General features: G+C 42.1%; 1 protein-coding gene across 4 annotated transcripts in view; it reads right to left on the bottom strand.

The window, feature by feature from the left end:
• The window catches only part of SEC14L1 (SEC14 like lipid binding 1), a 54752-nt gene extending 43626 nt beyond the window's left edge, over positions 1 to 11126 (bottom strand). For 2 of the 4 annotated variants that reach the window (XM_019542679.1, XM_019542681.1), the window contains exon 1: positions 8869 to 8959. In XM_019542679.1, the coding sequence (XP_019398224.1) occupies positions 8869 to 8931 (63 nt within the window). In that variant the 5' untranslated portion in view covers positions 8932 to 8959. Of the gene's footprint in view, positions 1 to 2085; positions 2172 to 8868; positions 8960 to 11023 lie in introns of those variants that run through there. The other 2 variants (XM_019542678.1, XM_019542680.1) reach the window with 2 other exon arrangements.
• Between the last annotated feature and the right edge of the window lie 4365 nt (positions 11127 to 15491).

Here is a 15491-nt window from a genome sequence, read left to right as displayed (position 1 = left end):
CAGTACTGTTAAAAAAAATCAGACTTCAAACAGGTGATCATTTCTTAAATCCCCCCACCCTGTCATTCAGCTGGGCAACAAAGGGAAGCTGACAGGAGCCTGTAAAGCCCTCCGCCTCTTTCCAAAACCAGCACCCAGTTTCCATTAAAGGCAGGGAAAGTGCTCCTCTCATTTCTTAGTCTACAGGACAAGGAGGGTGGTAGGGAGTGTGAAGGGGTGTGAAAGCAGTTGCTTCCTTTGCCTTCAAGGCTGAAGTGATGGGAGCCTTTCCCCAGCACCAAATCCTCCTGGTCCCTAGGAGTGGTTAAGTCAGGGGAAAGTATATGGGCATTCAGGGGAAAGTATATGGGCATTCAGGGGAAATGCTCCCAGAAGTGATTTATCCCAAGTTGCTACCTGGTTATTTTTCTCCCAGAGCACTCATTTTTGCCTGAAGGTCTGTATGTTTTTGGTTTCTACCGAGAGAACAGGAATTCTCCTGGAAGAAACTCAACATCTGTACCTGGCCTCAGAAAGCAAAACTGGATTTAGACTGTGCATCTGTAGGAGTTTCCTGCTACTTTTCTACCTTTCCACCATTTTGTGTTATGGTAGAAAGGAATGAGACTTCTACTTTCCTCCCCCCACAGCCAAACACACAAATCTCAAATGCTAGGTTCTTCAATAAAAGGGTCTAGCTGAAACCCACAAAACCATGGAAAATCCAGCACTATCCCGCAAATGACCTGGCAACCTCCTGCATCATTTCTCCCCTTCACATATTGTACAAGCCCACTCAGATTTAAAATTTAAAATGTTAATTTTCTTGCAACCATTAACTAGTTTGTCTTTCTCTTAAGAATTCTAGAGATTTTTTTTTACAGAATCTTTAGCCCCAAACATCCTTGTAGTGAAGGATTTATATCAGTTTTGCAGATAGGTGAACTGAACTAAATTATTAAGTAACTTACTATGATACGGCTTGGGCAAGTGAGTAATAGAACAAAGAAATCCTGTGAGGATTTTCTCCCACTAACCAAGAAACAATGCTAGCTCAAGTTCTTTTAAAATAAGAACTCCTACATCAGTCTCAGCTTAAATAACCTGTCCTCTCCAGGCTCCCTTCTTTGGCTAAAAGCAGAAGTGGAAAATGAAGAACTAGCCAAAGCAGAGATATGCAGCCTATCCTTAAAAATGCATCCAACTATTTCTGCTGGAACAAGGCTTTGCCAATATGCCTTCACCACTCAGGTCATCCTGGTGAGGGCTTACTGACAAAGACTTGTTGGAAAACAAATACTTCCGTTCCAACAAGACTTTGCCAATACAAGTAAAAGTCTGTTAATCTGTAGTGTCCAACACTGAACACAATATTTAACAAAACACCTCCACTTTTCCCTCACAAAAGTTTAATGCAGTTTACATACTTTTACACTGCTAAGCTCATATCAAAATTAAAACAGTCAGGGTTGCACTCTTCCAGACCACAGTTACCCAGATCTCCTTTCAAAAGAGGGCGTCGAGAATTCTGGAGAATTTGTTAGCTCCTCCACTTTTGCTAGTTTTCCACAAGTTTAACTTGGCTGATCAAGGGATCCCTTAAGGGCATTTCTCACATGCTTATAAAATTTAACTCTTGCAAAGCCTTGTATTGTTTATAGAGCATTATCAAAACAAAGCAACAGCTCTGAGCTTCAGTGCGCACTTTTCTTCCGATACTTCCGCAAAACATGACTGGAGGTTGTCTTATCCTTCTTAGTGGAAAGGGTGGGAGAACAAGAAACTACTTAGCAAAAGCTGGTCAACAAGGCAACTGCAGCTGTCAGCTACAGTAGTCATGTGTTTGCCCACAGAAACAGGAATAGGAAGCATCTAAGCATACCATGAAATAAGATACAAACTGCATAGTAAGCAGACTGTAAAGTGAATATTTTTCCCTAGCGCTTCACTCAACTCACATTTATGCAAGTCCATTTTATCATTAAAAAGTGAACAACCAGCCTGCTCATTTGTGTCTAGAATGTAGTTAGTCTTTCTTTGTGAAACAAGAGATCATTGGTAATAACAAACCAACACAAGCTAAGTCACAAAAAGGCATTCTCTTACAAAATAACATCCATTCAGGAGGTTATGCTGATACACTTCTCCCAATACATTTCCCAGCATAAAATATCCAGGCTTTCAGCAAAAAGCTGGAGAAATAAGTGCAGGTTATTATTAAAAATGAACTGAAAACCAGAAGATGAAATTCTCGCCCCACTAAAAACAATGATTTTTTTTGCCATGGTTTTCAATAATGGAGCCAGGATTTCAGCCTTTGAGACTGATGGTTTTCAGAGGGCAAAAGGATCAGCTTCCAAACTCCCAAATTCAGACGTTACAGTACTTAACCAACACAACTGCCTCGAGCAATTGTATGCTAAGAAAGAAGACAATTTTAATATTGTTTGAATTATCCACCCTTCACCAGGCTATATTAAAAAACGAGGCACCTCAAAAATATAGCACATACTATTACATGCAGATAATCATTTTAACTTCTAAACATTCCCAAAACAAAATGAGTTTTGTACCTCAAGTGCTTTCAGAATATTGTATGAAAGTGTGACAATTTCTCTTTATAACTGCTACATCTACCAGTTATTCCTGTTGTATTTTCCTCAGAGCAGAACACACTGAACTTTAATTACCATTTAAAAAAATATTTTTTAAAGAAAAGAATAGAGAAATAATTTAATTCATTAAATTAAGTGACTACGTAGTTTGCGCATTGATTTTCAAGTGCTTGACATCCAGCAGCTTCTGGAACCAACAAATACTAAGTATTCATGAAAATATTGCATCCTTTTCATTTAGATACCTAAATGGGTGCAGTGTTCCTTGGAAAGCATCTCTCTAATTTGAAAAGGCAAGCATTTCTAGGAAAAAGTGCTAATTTTCTTAAAGTTACAGATTATCATAATATACCTACAGTCAATATCAATATGGGATAGCATAGACCAGAGGCATACTAATAGAATTTAGCCTAATAAAGGATGAATACTAAAAGATACTCATCTTCCTGAGAATGATACATTACAGACCTTGCTTATATTTATTTCCTTTTGTATTTGGAATATTTGTTAAATCTCATAGCTAATTATACAATATTTAAAATGTCTTTAGAAATTACGACTCATGGGAGTCGCAAACGCATGTCAAAAAGCTAGAGAGTTTAGATTTTTCATCACAAATATTCTGTTCTTTTTAAACTTTTTGTACATCCAGGGTAGCATGCCACAAACAAGGGACCCAACACTGCACTCTCCATATTTAAGTTAAATCTGTATATAACAATGTGTGCAACAAAAAAATCACTAACTGTTCAACAGAAAGATATTTACAACTGACCATATAAAATTAAATATTTCTTTTAAATATCTCCGTAATGCATTTTGAATTTACTTAACCATAAAAAGAAAAGGTCAAGAAACCCTTAATATTCCACATTTCAGCAACTTCCAGTGTTATATAAGTTGGGCTGCAAAGCGGTGGGGAGGGGAGGCAGAAAGAAGAGAACAAGGATACAACTGCTCTTAGGGTTAAGAAAACTTCCACTACTTTCTAGCTTAAGTTTTTTGATGAGTTCATACCCAGTTTTTCCTCATGGCAACATTGTACTTTAGCTTAATACATATTGTCCAGCCCTGGTTTGCTGCCTGATATATTTAAAGACACCAATTCAGTTCTGAAAGAGCCCTCTACGGGAGTAGCATAGGCAAAATAATAACTGAGTCTAAGACTGAACTTCGTAATATTATGGAAGAGATTATATGAACTGGTGCCTGCAATAACAGGAACAGGACCTGGTGCTCCAGGAGGTCCATTTCAATGCTCCATTCCCAACTGGGGGTTTCCAGTTGGCTTGATGAACAGCTTTCCTGTTTTCCATTCATGTTACTATTCAAGAGGTTGGTTAGGATGCATAATTGAACTACACTGAGTAAAATCATATTGCCCAAGCTGTACAGATAAGGTATAATGACTGTTTCCAGCCTTGAATTCTAGAGTTTTAAGGAGCTGGAGGGAGGAAACAAAAGTAATAAACTTGCTCTTAAAGCATCGTAACTCATACAAAACCCATTGTACTGTACTAGGATGCAATTCAGCCTCCAGCACAGGAAGCAGAATCAGGACTTAAGCAGATCTGAGAGGAATCGAAACAAACCAGGGAAGCTGAATCTTATGTTGGATTCTTATTAATCCTCCTTTATGGTCAAAGATACATATTATCATCATCCCAGCTCTACTTCCCATAGCAATACTCTATCATCTAAGTCTGCAAGAAGGGCTGGGTTTGTCCCAAATGGACTGCTACTGACATGCAGTCATCAAAAATGCTGCTTCCTTTTTTTTTGGACTTCCACAAAGGAAGTGTGAGAAACTAAGAGACACAGACATACACATGCATTCTTAATACAATTAGACAGAATTCCTCTGACAATATGGTCATGGTAAATGGAAACAACTGAGCTGGCAGGATCTTGTTTTAATCCAGATCTGGTAAGGCAAAGTAGAAGTCCACTTTTTTTTCCTTCTTCTAATACATTTATTTTAGGTGCCTCATTATAGGGAGCAAAATTTCCCTAGGATATCACTTTAGCACAGTTGAGACCCATGTTCTAACATCACATACACAGCTCTTTTTCATTAAGGACTGCTAATTATTTGTAACCAGATGTGGAGCAAGCACAAAGGAAGTGAATGAGGAGTGACCCATCCCACAAAGGACATTTAGTCCAGTTGTTTTCAGTGGAAAAGGTCTTCAGCTCGAAGATGAAGACATAAATTTAACATCAGGTTTTGATGCAATTACTGTAGGTCCAATTACAAAAAGAACTACAGGTTTCTGTGTATAAAGCACATATTGCTAGAGTCCTAAACAACTGCTAGGAAACCCTTCTATGGCCCAGCCTAGCTGCCAGTTATGTAACCCTTCAGCCACATCCTGCAGTTTCAACAAATCACTATAAAGGAAAATGTCAGCTCTGTTTCATGGAAGTCTTTCAAGAAAGATCTGAAGGCTTCCTCAGTTTCCAGATGTTAATGAGCCAAAAGTCACCCAAGAAAATAAAGGGGAAAAATGGAAACTCTGATACTTATTTAGAAGAAAAAAAAACCAAGAAAAAACCCCGTTCTATTCCAGATAGTTGTAATTACTTATTTTTTTAATCTCTGGGGGATAGATTTTCAAAGTGCTCAATCACAGAGAAAAGAATTTCTTTTTAAAAAAAGCTTCAATATGAAATCATGCTTTTAAAACGGTGTTAAGAAATGTGCTTTCTGGGACATTTGCATTTAACCTTGACATACGCAAGTATTTTGTCTGTAGTAAGGAATGATCTTGATACTATATTTAGGAAAATTTCGGTTTCAAAGCAGCTGTGACCATTGGGAAGTCAGATATGGAGGATGTGCACTGAAGTATGTTCATTTTCGTCTGCATCAGGCTGGAATATGCTTAACATTCGCATTAGGAACATGTGATCATTTACATCACTTAGAGTGAAGCAAGGGGGTGGTTCTTCTCTTATAAAGGTAATCAAGAAAAATCCATCAGCTAGCACACTGCAATATACTGCAGCATATTATATATATTTTAAACATATAAAATATGCAAAGGTCAGCAATGTTTCCTCATAGAGGGCCAGAACAGCCCAGCTTGGGTCCAGAGCAGACCAGTGCTATGATCCAGCTGCTGCCACTAATACTCCCCGCTGCCCAGCTGTGGTGTGGAACAAACTCCATGTTACCTAGCCACCACCAGCCATAGAAAGCCCCTGCTGCTGAAGCTCCAGCTCTGCAGGCCCGATCTAATGGATTTGGGAATGTGTGTGGGCCAAGCCCTGCTTTACGTGACTTGGCTCTTACTTAGAGAGTACTGCTCTCATCTACTTCTTGCAATAACTGAAGTTTCTTAACCATTCTTAAGAATTTTGCAGCAATTTAAAATCTTTTAAAAAAACAATGATATAATAAAAAGATAGTATGGCAAGTACATGGGTCCTCTTATAATAAATAGACTAGGATCAGAGTTCTTGCATCAAGTTACCACCCCAAAAACAAAGCAAAAGATTCACTTGTTTGGAAAGGTGAGGAAAGGGACCAAATGTACAACTACCAGAATTAAAATCTGGAGTCAAGCAAAGCAGCATGTTCAACTCACTTGCTTATGAGCATTCCTAGTTTACAGTTCTGATTTTTTATAGCTATTGTTTTTTTCAATTTGTATTACATTTGTTTTCTTCTCAAGAGAAGAAAAGCTTAAATACTAATGGGTACACTGTGAATTTCTCTCTTAAAAGCCTACGTTCTTGAAACAAATATCTCCACAGAACAGAAAAATAGTTTGAAAACACAAAGCTAGTAAACAGAATAATGATCATTTTAATAACAGCATTAGCAAGACATGACAAAAGAAACATTTCGGGCAATTATTTTAACTGAAAGAATTCTTGAAAGGTCCCTTATGAGAAGAAAAAAATTGTTACCAATTCAGTCACGACGTAACAATTTAATTCAAGATTACAAAGAACAAGAGAATTTTGGCTGAGAAATCAATTATGTGCAAGTCTGAAAGAAAAAAGAAAAAAAGTCATGTCCTGGTAGTGTCAAATACTTAAAACTTGAACGGATGAAACAACATCTGATGCATAGCTGCAGTTAGCATAAGGTACTAAACGTACACTAATACTAATCAAAATGTATCACAGAATCACAAGAAGTGGGGCTTAACAGGACTACAGGCCTTCCCATGCAAAGAAACTGAACCACACCTGCAAGGTGCTTGCAAAAAAATTGGGCCCTGCATGTGTAATTTTCTACCGAATTCAAGAGCTAGGTCAAAAGAAGATACATTTCATGGGTTGAGCTTTCTGCTCTTAAATACTCTGGGTCATGCAATTTCAAATAACTCCCTTAATGACTTTATATTTTAACTACAGAATTTTCTAACATATTTTATATAGTTCTTTCATATATTCACATTCTGAATACTATTCAAGCTGTTCATTCTAAGCATGCAAGACGATGTCCTCAGCAGGTTGTAAAAAATGAAGTAAGTTGTATTTAAATTTTAAGACTGTTCCAGTCTCAAAGGAAGAAAGAAGCTGACATAACTGCTCCTCACATCCTCCTTTTAATTCATGAGAACCCAAACGGTTGTGGTTTCAACTAAACCACACAGAGCAGCGTCAGAAGACTGTACTTCTGGTAACTGTATTTTTATTTCTTCTTTCTTTTTTCTTTTTTTTTTTTAAAGAGGCAAACCTAACTTGGGTCATTCTGAGTGCTCTTGACTTTCATTTTTGGTTAAAATGAATATGTATAGTTGGCAACTATTCACTCAGGAGCTTTGTTTTCAATTTACTGTTTCTAACAAATCTAAGATGACAATGAATTTAAGACAAGCGCCAAATATTTAGATACTAGACATGGAAAATGTATAATTTGTTATAATTTTCCATGTTTAGAATTTAATTTTTGAAGGGTCGTCTTCAAAATTTGCTCCCCCATACTGCTGCAGAAAAGCAAGCAATGAACAGCAGTGGGACAGGCAGGCACTGGTGTAGCAGTCAGCAAAAGAACTAAGTGGCCTGACCTCTGCCCCTTGCTACCTGTCCCCTCCACCACTTGCCTCCTCATATTACCTGCACACACCCCATGATCTCTGGCCCCTCCACTTGCACCCTTGTTACCTGTCCCCATCCCTCGTTTCCTCCCTGTGGTGCCTGCACCTCTAGGCACATGCTCCCCTCCACCAACTGCCCCACCTTCGCTCTTCTTCCTATGCTGCCTGCCCTCTCCACAGCCTCCCCCTTCTTACTCCATGCCACTTACCTTCCTCTTACAGCTCTAGATCCTGCTGGGGCTGCAGTCTGGCCAGGAGCATGACGCATGTGCTGCCTTTAGCCCCAGTTGGGCCACGTAGCAACTGCTGTGGCTGCAGTAGCATCAGCCCGGCTGCCACTACGTGGCCAAGCTGGGGCCAGAGGCAGCACACGCTCCTTACAGCTGGCTGAAGCAGAGCTCCAGCAGGAGCCGGAGCTGCAAGGGGAAGGTAAGCAGAGGCCAAGAGGAAAAGCGGAGCATGGGGGGGAGCAGGGGCTGTAAGAGGCAGTGGTTACAGCTCCAACTCCAAACTTGGCATCAGGGTTGGATTTGGAGACAACCTTCTCCTTCATTTATACTCAAGTCTAACTGAGGGGCTTCCCCACCACCCCGCCACATGCTGAATGCAGAAAAAAGTAAATATGGTACTTTTCTGACTTCCTGAACATACACATGCAAAACCGTTTCCAACACATTCAAAATAGAACCCCTTGTTATGACCATATTCCCTCTTCCACTGTATCAACGTATCATCAAATATTTGTCGAATTTTACTACATCAAATTTAAGTTTCTCATCTCCAATTCAAGGCCTTTCACAGCTCTCTGCTATGTTATCTCATCTCAAATTGCAATGCTTTACCTACCCCATTATGCAAGAGATGCTATTTGAACAGTTCCTTCATCAGCTTCTCCCACAAACATTTTTAAACCTTCTTCCATGACAGCCTACACATGGAACACCATGTAGGACCAACACTTTCGTCTTCAGACCCAGCTCTACTATGAAGCCTAAGAACTATGGCAAGGCTTTAAGGAAGACTGTTTTTCTATATAAAACATATATAGCTCTGGCATTTCTATCTTCACCCCAACACTTAGTTTTTGCTTGCCTTCTTACATTATGCATTCTTCACGAGAGGGTCTCTTCAGTGCTTATTCGAGAGAGGCCCCAACAGTACTTCAGCATCAAAAATAATCTCCAAATAAGACAGACGCTACAGTAAGAATGGATACTTACAGCCATAATTAATTCAAAAGGGTGTTTATACACCCGCACGGGAGACTGATATTTCTGTACCATGGTTCCAGCTAATAAGAACAATCCACACCTGAAAAACAAATTTAGAAGTGTCACACCACAAATGAAAGGCCATATTGAATATTAACACTGTCAGTTTTCCCCAAGGAACCCCATGCATCTTCTCCTACTATTCAGTGTCCAGGATAGTGAATGCTGCAAGGGAAGAGGCATATTTAAAATAAGCAGAAACATTTCTACTGAGCTGTTTAATTGAAATAAAGCATGTACTCTATCCAACTGTTTTTTTCTTGCAGCTAAGTTCTCTTTTTTAGATCCCCACAATACAATGCTAAAAGTGCTACAAATATTCTTCCTCAGAGGATTTTTGAGGGGGCTGGGGTTTTAGAGTGTAGTACACAAGTTTGCTTCCCACAAATACAGAATCTGAGCCACTTCATAGCATTTTCTGTCCAAATATATCATTTTAAAAGCTTCCAATGTGAACAGTAAATTGGTATATTCTCAGTCTACCGTTTGAGCAAAACACTGGTGGAACATTTCAGAGTTGTTCATTCAAAAAGTGATTCTCAGCAGCAACGCAAGAAGTCTTATGAATACTGACACACAATACTAAAAACAAGAGGACCCTGCACAATTTAGTCAGTTTCCACTGTGTAAATCCCTAAAACACTCAAGGATTGTAGTAAATTCTTGCAATCTCCAATGTTACTTTTGAATAGTTAACGGACAATTAATTAATCCTGAATTCTATTTTCTAATGAAGGGTAACAACTCAGCGTTTACAAAATGCATTTCTTTTCAGAGGAAAAAAAATATCATTACATCTAAATAAAGTTAAAAATTTCCTCATCAATTCCAAACATGAAAGTTTCATTACTACAAAACCCAGATAGATCAACGTGTCAGTCCAGCGATATGAAGCTATATCATAGAGAAATTGTGGGTACACCAATATGAGGAAGCAGACACATTTATTGCAGAAATAGAAAGGAACAACTGCAGTGGCACTATGCCGGCTTATTCCACCAATGAATGGTGTCTCATCAAGCTCTTTCTTGAATGAAAATTAAATCTAATGAAAAATACTGCCATCAGTACTCCTGGATGAAGATACTGGCTGCCAGCCAGATTAAAAGACATAAAAATAAAATTAAGTTATTCTAAGAAAGCCATTTCTCACTAAGATTAACATCCTCTCGCTGCTTACAGAACTTCGGCAACTTCCCATCAGCTTTGGCCAAGTAGCCCACAGGACCGACGCTGAACTAAGAAGGGAGAAAAAAAGCTTAAAGTCTGGCACAGGGCCACAGGTGCATGAACAGGATAACCCTGGAAGCACTGCAGCTTCCTTGAGAAACCCGAGTGGCAAACATGTGACAAAAGCCACTGACTCAATCTGCCCTAACCTAGGAAACTTTATCCCTGGACCAAATCAGGGTAATTTCTTCCAGGAACAAATCGATTTCTTCCTAGGGGCAAAGGCTTTTTAGGACAATCTCTTTTACTGGACCTACTACACAACTGGGATAGAGTTAGACAACATTTCAAGTACAAGACATTTGAAAATCATGATGCCCACCTCGCTGGGCTCATTGGCCCCAGTTATCTTTCCTCCCCAAGTACAGGGGCGGGCTGGACCTGATGATGTGTAAGGTCCCTTCCAGCCCCTTACATCTATAAAAAAAAAGCTGGTCTAACTCTCCCAACTACTTAGTCGGTGCAATAAAAGGTCCCATCCTAAGAAAGCCTTGCGCCTCACATCACTCCTGGTCCATCCCCACTGCAACATCGCTCTGACCCTCCCGTTTCTTCCCGGGGCAGAAGACGGATGTCTCGCACCCGAAAGCTGGTTAATTGCTGGTCCAATAAAAGGGGTCACCCTAAGAAACCCAGGCCTCGTGCATCGCCCCAGCGACTGCAGGGCTCTCATACTACCAGGGCGGCAGCCCCGAGAAGCGACTCCAGCCACGGACCCCAAGGAGGGGGGGGGGGAAGAAACCCGGCGTTTATTTTCAAACAGCAACCGCGAGGCCCTTCGCTTCCACCCTCGGGCCCAACCCTGGCGAACTCAAGCCCCTGGAGCCGCGGGGATCCCGAGGCTGGCAAGGGCAGGCCCAGACCCCGCACTCACCTCCTGTCACACCGGCCGGGAGCGCCGGGGCCTCATGCCGGAGCTCGGACGGGACAGGACGGGAAGCGCGGCTGCAGCCGCCCGTTGTTACTAGTGACGCGGGCGGGGGGGGCGGGGCCCGGCCGCCGGCCAGCTCTGCGCATGCGCAGCGGGGGAGCTGCACACCCCAGGAGAGCGGGGGAGGGAGTGCGTGCGCACTTTGGCACCGTGGGGGCTTGATCGGCTTTACTCCGTTGCGCTTGCGCAGTAGAGGTGGTGAGCTGGCCGCCGTGGCTTCCTGCGCATGCGCTAGGATGGGTCTTCCCCTGACTGGGGAGGGACTCTCCTTCAAAGTGGGCCCCTGTGCTCACTGTGATAAAGACCCTTCTGTAATGAGGCTGTGGAGATGGGGACTGGATGGACATAGTCCCATTTTACCTCCAGGCAGGCGAATCCCAGCGCTGCTTTTAGCACGGCGCTTTCCAAAGAAGCTCAGTGTTGCTAGCCCCATTTTACAGACAGGGAAACTGAGGCACATGGGAAAAGCAGCAATTAGGGGTTTTTTTTCTTATTTATTATTATTGGCATAGCTCCCAGTTGTCCTGGTCAGGACAAGATCCCCTGGACCTATAGGCGCATGCCCCACCCCTCCAAAAACTGGCCGCTGCTGATGCCTGCGTCACCACCTGCAGGCGGTCACTGCTTGCCACCCCTCCCTCGCTGCCGACACTGCCACAGCCACCTGTGGGCAGTCGCTGCTTTCCCCCCGACACCGCTGCGGCCACCTGTGGGCGATCTCCACTCGCCACCGACATACCCCTGCCACTGACACCACCACTGCTACCTGCGAGCAGTCACCACGCCCCCCCCAGCCTCAGCAGGCACGCGTCGTTCATGCCTGGACCATCCCGGCTATGACATTGCTCTTACCCTCCTGTTTCTTCCCAGGACAGAGGAAGAACATCTCATATTCAAAAGCTTGTCTAAGTCTATCCCAGGTCCATAGCTGGTGCTGCTCGGGAAGACACAGACCCCCTCCCAGAGACTAAGGATGTGTCATTCCTGCTTCTGTGACAATCCTAACGCTAGAACAAGTCCACCTACTCACGCACATGCCACTTGCTATAAAACGCTAGGTAGCTGATTTTTTGGCAGGTGGTTACTGCCGAGGAAGGTTATTCCTCGGCACGTTCCTAATGGCAGTACTCTGTGCGCAGGGTAGAATAGCAACCATGCAATGTTTTTTCAGCATCCTACAAGTGGACTGTAGAAATGGTTACTGTACAGACGATAGTCTTACCTCACAGTACAACCTGTCCTGTACAGCAGAGCAGGAGTGAGTGGCCAAGGCTTTTTTTTTTCAGCCATGGTCCTGGGATCACTGTGGAGGCCCTACAAACGTACCCAATCACATCTAAGGCCTTGGACCCACAAGAAGTTCCACGGGGGCAGGGCCCACTGGTCTCAGTGGTAGGGTATTGACACAGACTCAGCCAATTCAGGCCCCAGACATGTTTTTCAACTAAAAAATAAAAGCATTTACATGTTATATCCTGACTCTTAAAGACATCCTGCCCTCTTAAATGAAAAAGAAATAAAGACATAAAACTCTCCTTTGATTTTCAGTTTCCTGCTGGGGTCAAAACGAAATTCTAGGAAGGCACATTTGGCACCGCTATTACATTTACCGATAGGATGAACACTCTTCCAGTACCAACATGATTTATGGGGGACACACACAGTTCACCCATTAGTCGTTGTTAAAGCACTCATTACTGAAATGTCCGAGCACCTTTTCTGTTACATCCTTCCCTTTAAGGTAGAGAAGATGGGGATTTTTACAAGAACAAAGGTGAATAAGGAGCTGGCTAGCAGGAAGACAACAAGTTATGCTTGAAGTAGAGTTATCAGGATGGAGAGAGGTTACCCAAAGATTGTTCTTTGAATGAATTCTTGTTTAATATTTTCAGTAGCAACTGCGATGCAAGGACAAGGGATGCACTAGCAAAATCTGAAGTAAGGAAGATTGTGCTGGGAGTTGAGACACCTTTCCATAACAGGTTCCTTCCTCTATTCATCCTCTCTCCCTAGAAGTCTCAATGCACTGTATATTTAATTAACAAATCCCATGCTAGTTGCCTGTCAGGGCCTGGAAGGGATTCCCTTTCTCCCCTGATACATAATTAGGTCTCTGCTTTTATTTTGTTTTGTTTTCACTTTGTGCTGAAATATCCAAGTTGCGTATGAGGTGTTTCTTTTCACCTTGTAATGTGCATGGTGGCTGGAGCAGATGTTCTTCTGGAGTTTTTGGACTTAACTTCTATTACTTGGTTGCCTATGTTTGGATGGGGACTGGACTCTGTGGACTCTTACAGACGAGCAGTGAGGCTGCTCCGACATGCTGTAAATTCAGCACTGCAGCAGACTTGATTTCCTGAGTAGAAATTACTGTGCTCCAGCAGCCTCCAGAGTCACATGCATCAGCATCCCACACCGAAAAAATGGTGGTGAGGTGCTTTAAACTAAAGCTTGTTCAATGCACTTTCCTTCAAAGCACCCCGCTATCATTTTTCATGTGATGCTCGGATGCTCTGAATTAGCATGGCTCGCTAATTAGAGCGCTCCCCCTGCCTCCCAGAGTATGTCTATAAATGCCCCATGACTCACCTGATTCCTTCCAGTCCTATGTTCCTGGGTTCTTTGTCTCTTCAACCAGCTGTCACTGAGTTTGGCAAGCTATGCAGGTATGGATTGCCAGGAGAAAGCTATCTTAATGTAAGTTTAAAACAAAAATGGTGTACAAAACCTGTGACAGGGTGCAGAGAGAGACCCTTTAAAGATCCAGAGGGATCTACTTGGCAATGAGGTACAGAGGTGCTGGGTACAGGAAGGGAGTCAAGGTTGAGGGTGCTGAGAGATATCAAGAGCTGAAGCAACTTGCTGCTACTGAAAAAAGCTGAAAAATCTTTGAGGCCTGAACTTAGAAGGCAAGCTTACTTTCTTTTGATTTCCTTTGTTGACCATAGTAAGCGGAGTGGCCTGAGTATTTGATGTTAAAGGAAAGCTCCAAATAAAAGACCTGTGTTTTGAACCCTGAAAGAGGCATGGCTCTGATTCTTACCAGTACAACTGGCAGAAGGCATGACCAGCTCACATGCGGTGGAGAATGCATCTCTCCGTCCGGTGCCAACCTTGGTGTGACACTGACCTACGCCCAAATAACTCAGGTACCAAAAAGGAGGAAATTCCTCTAGCCTTTCCTCTCTCACAGACCCCTGTGGGTCATCCAAACTCCCTCTCTAAGCATGCTTCTTCAGTAGGTGGCCTAGTGAGCCCCAATCCTGGCTCGAGACCACTGGGTGTAACAGACGCTGAGTGACTGTGGCTTTCATCTCTCCTGTCTTTCCCCCAACAAGCAGAGTGACCCAAATGAGCTGTGTTAAAGGAGGACTCCATATAAAAGATCTGTTCTTTTGAATCCAGAAAGAAGTATGGCCATGACACACTAATCCACCTGGCTGAAGACTCGATCCGTTCATAGACCCAACCATAAGAGACAAAGAAAGTATGTTTTCTATACCAATTGTATTTTTCACCCAAAGTTATTTACAATTATTAGGCATTAGGGGCCTCCTTCTATTCATCTTCTCTGGGATGCTCTTGTGGGATATGTAGTGACCTGCAGGCTGTCCAGCAATTTTTATTTCCTCTCGTTGAACTTAAGAATCTGGTATTTGGGCAGGGGTTCATTACTTTTTCTGAAGTGAAGTGAGACCATTCTTGTTCCTGGTACAATCCCTTCACGAAGGAGGTTGACATTTAATTATGCTGTAGCCAGTGTTGATTAGTGGCTTTGCTATAGTTTCTTTTCTTGAATGAGCATGTGTGTGTTTATTTAGACCTTGTCAAGATTAGCTTCTCGTCATGTCTTCTCTGAAGCTAGCTTTACAAGAAGCAGTTGTTTAAATATGCCAGCAAATTGCAGCTCTAAACCTTGTTCCATTGTGGCATTTGGCTAGTATCTACTTCTATATTTATTATAGTTGAAGTCACTTCGCATATTGTGTTACAAGACTTTGCAGCCTTTCAAGGTCTTTCTCGGCTTTCTGTCTCCTAATATCCTTCTCTCAAACTGAAGGGTTGTAATATAACTCTTTTGATCACTTTTAGTGTTGTTAGGACTTGGCATTTGTATCCACACAGATTCCACTGAGTGGTCTCTTCACTCAGAAATTTTGCCTCATTGAATTTGGATGAAGTATCACATTCTCATGCAACTGGCTTATCTCCTTGTTCTACCCAACTCCCTTGATTCGAAAATCAACCAGAAAAAAATCTTCATTAAGATAGCTTCTTAAAAGGAATTAGAGTGTCTGGCAAAAGGGGAAAACTTATTAATATATTATTTAAATGCTGGCATTGTACTTGGCATACAGCTCCTGCTCCAAAGAGCCTACAGCCTTAACAAAACAGACAACACAAGAAAAAA

This window comes from Crocodylus porosus, unplaced genomic scaffold (genome assembly GCF_001723895.1).
Source record: "Crocodylus porosus isolate Cpor-Errol unplaced genomic scaffold, CroPor_comp1, whole genome shotgun sequence".
NCBI lineage: Eukaryota > Metazoa > Chordata > Crocodylia > Crocodylidae > Crocodylus > Crocodylus porosus.
The sequence above is the reverse complement of the archived record's forward strand: the minus strand, read 5'-3'. Positions and strand labels throughout refer to the sequence as shown.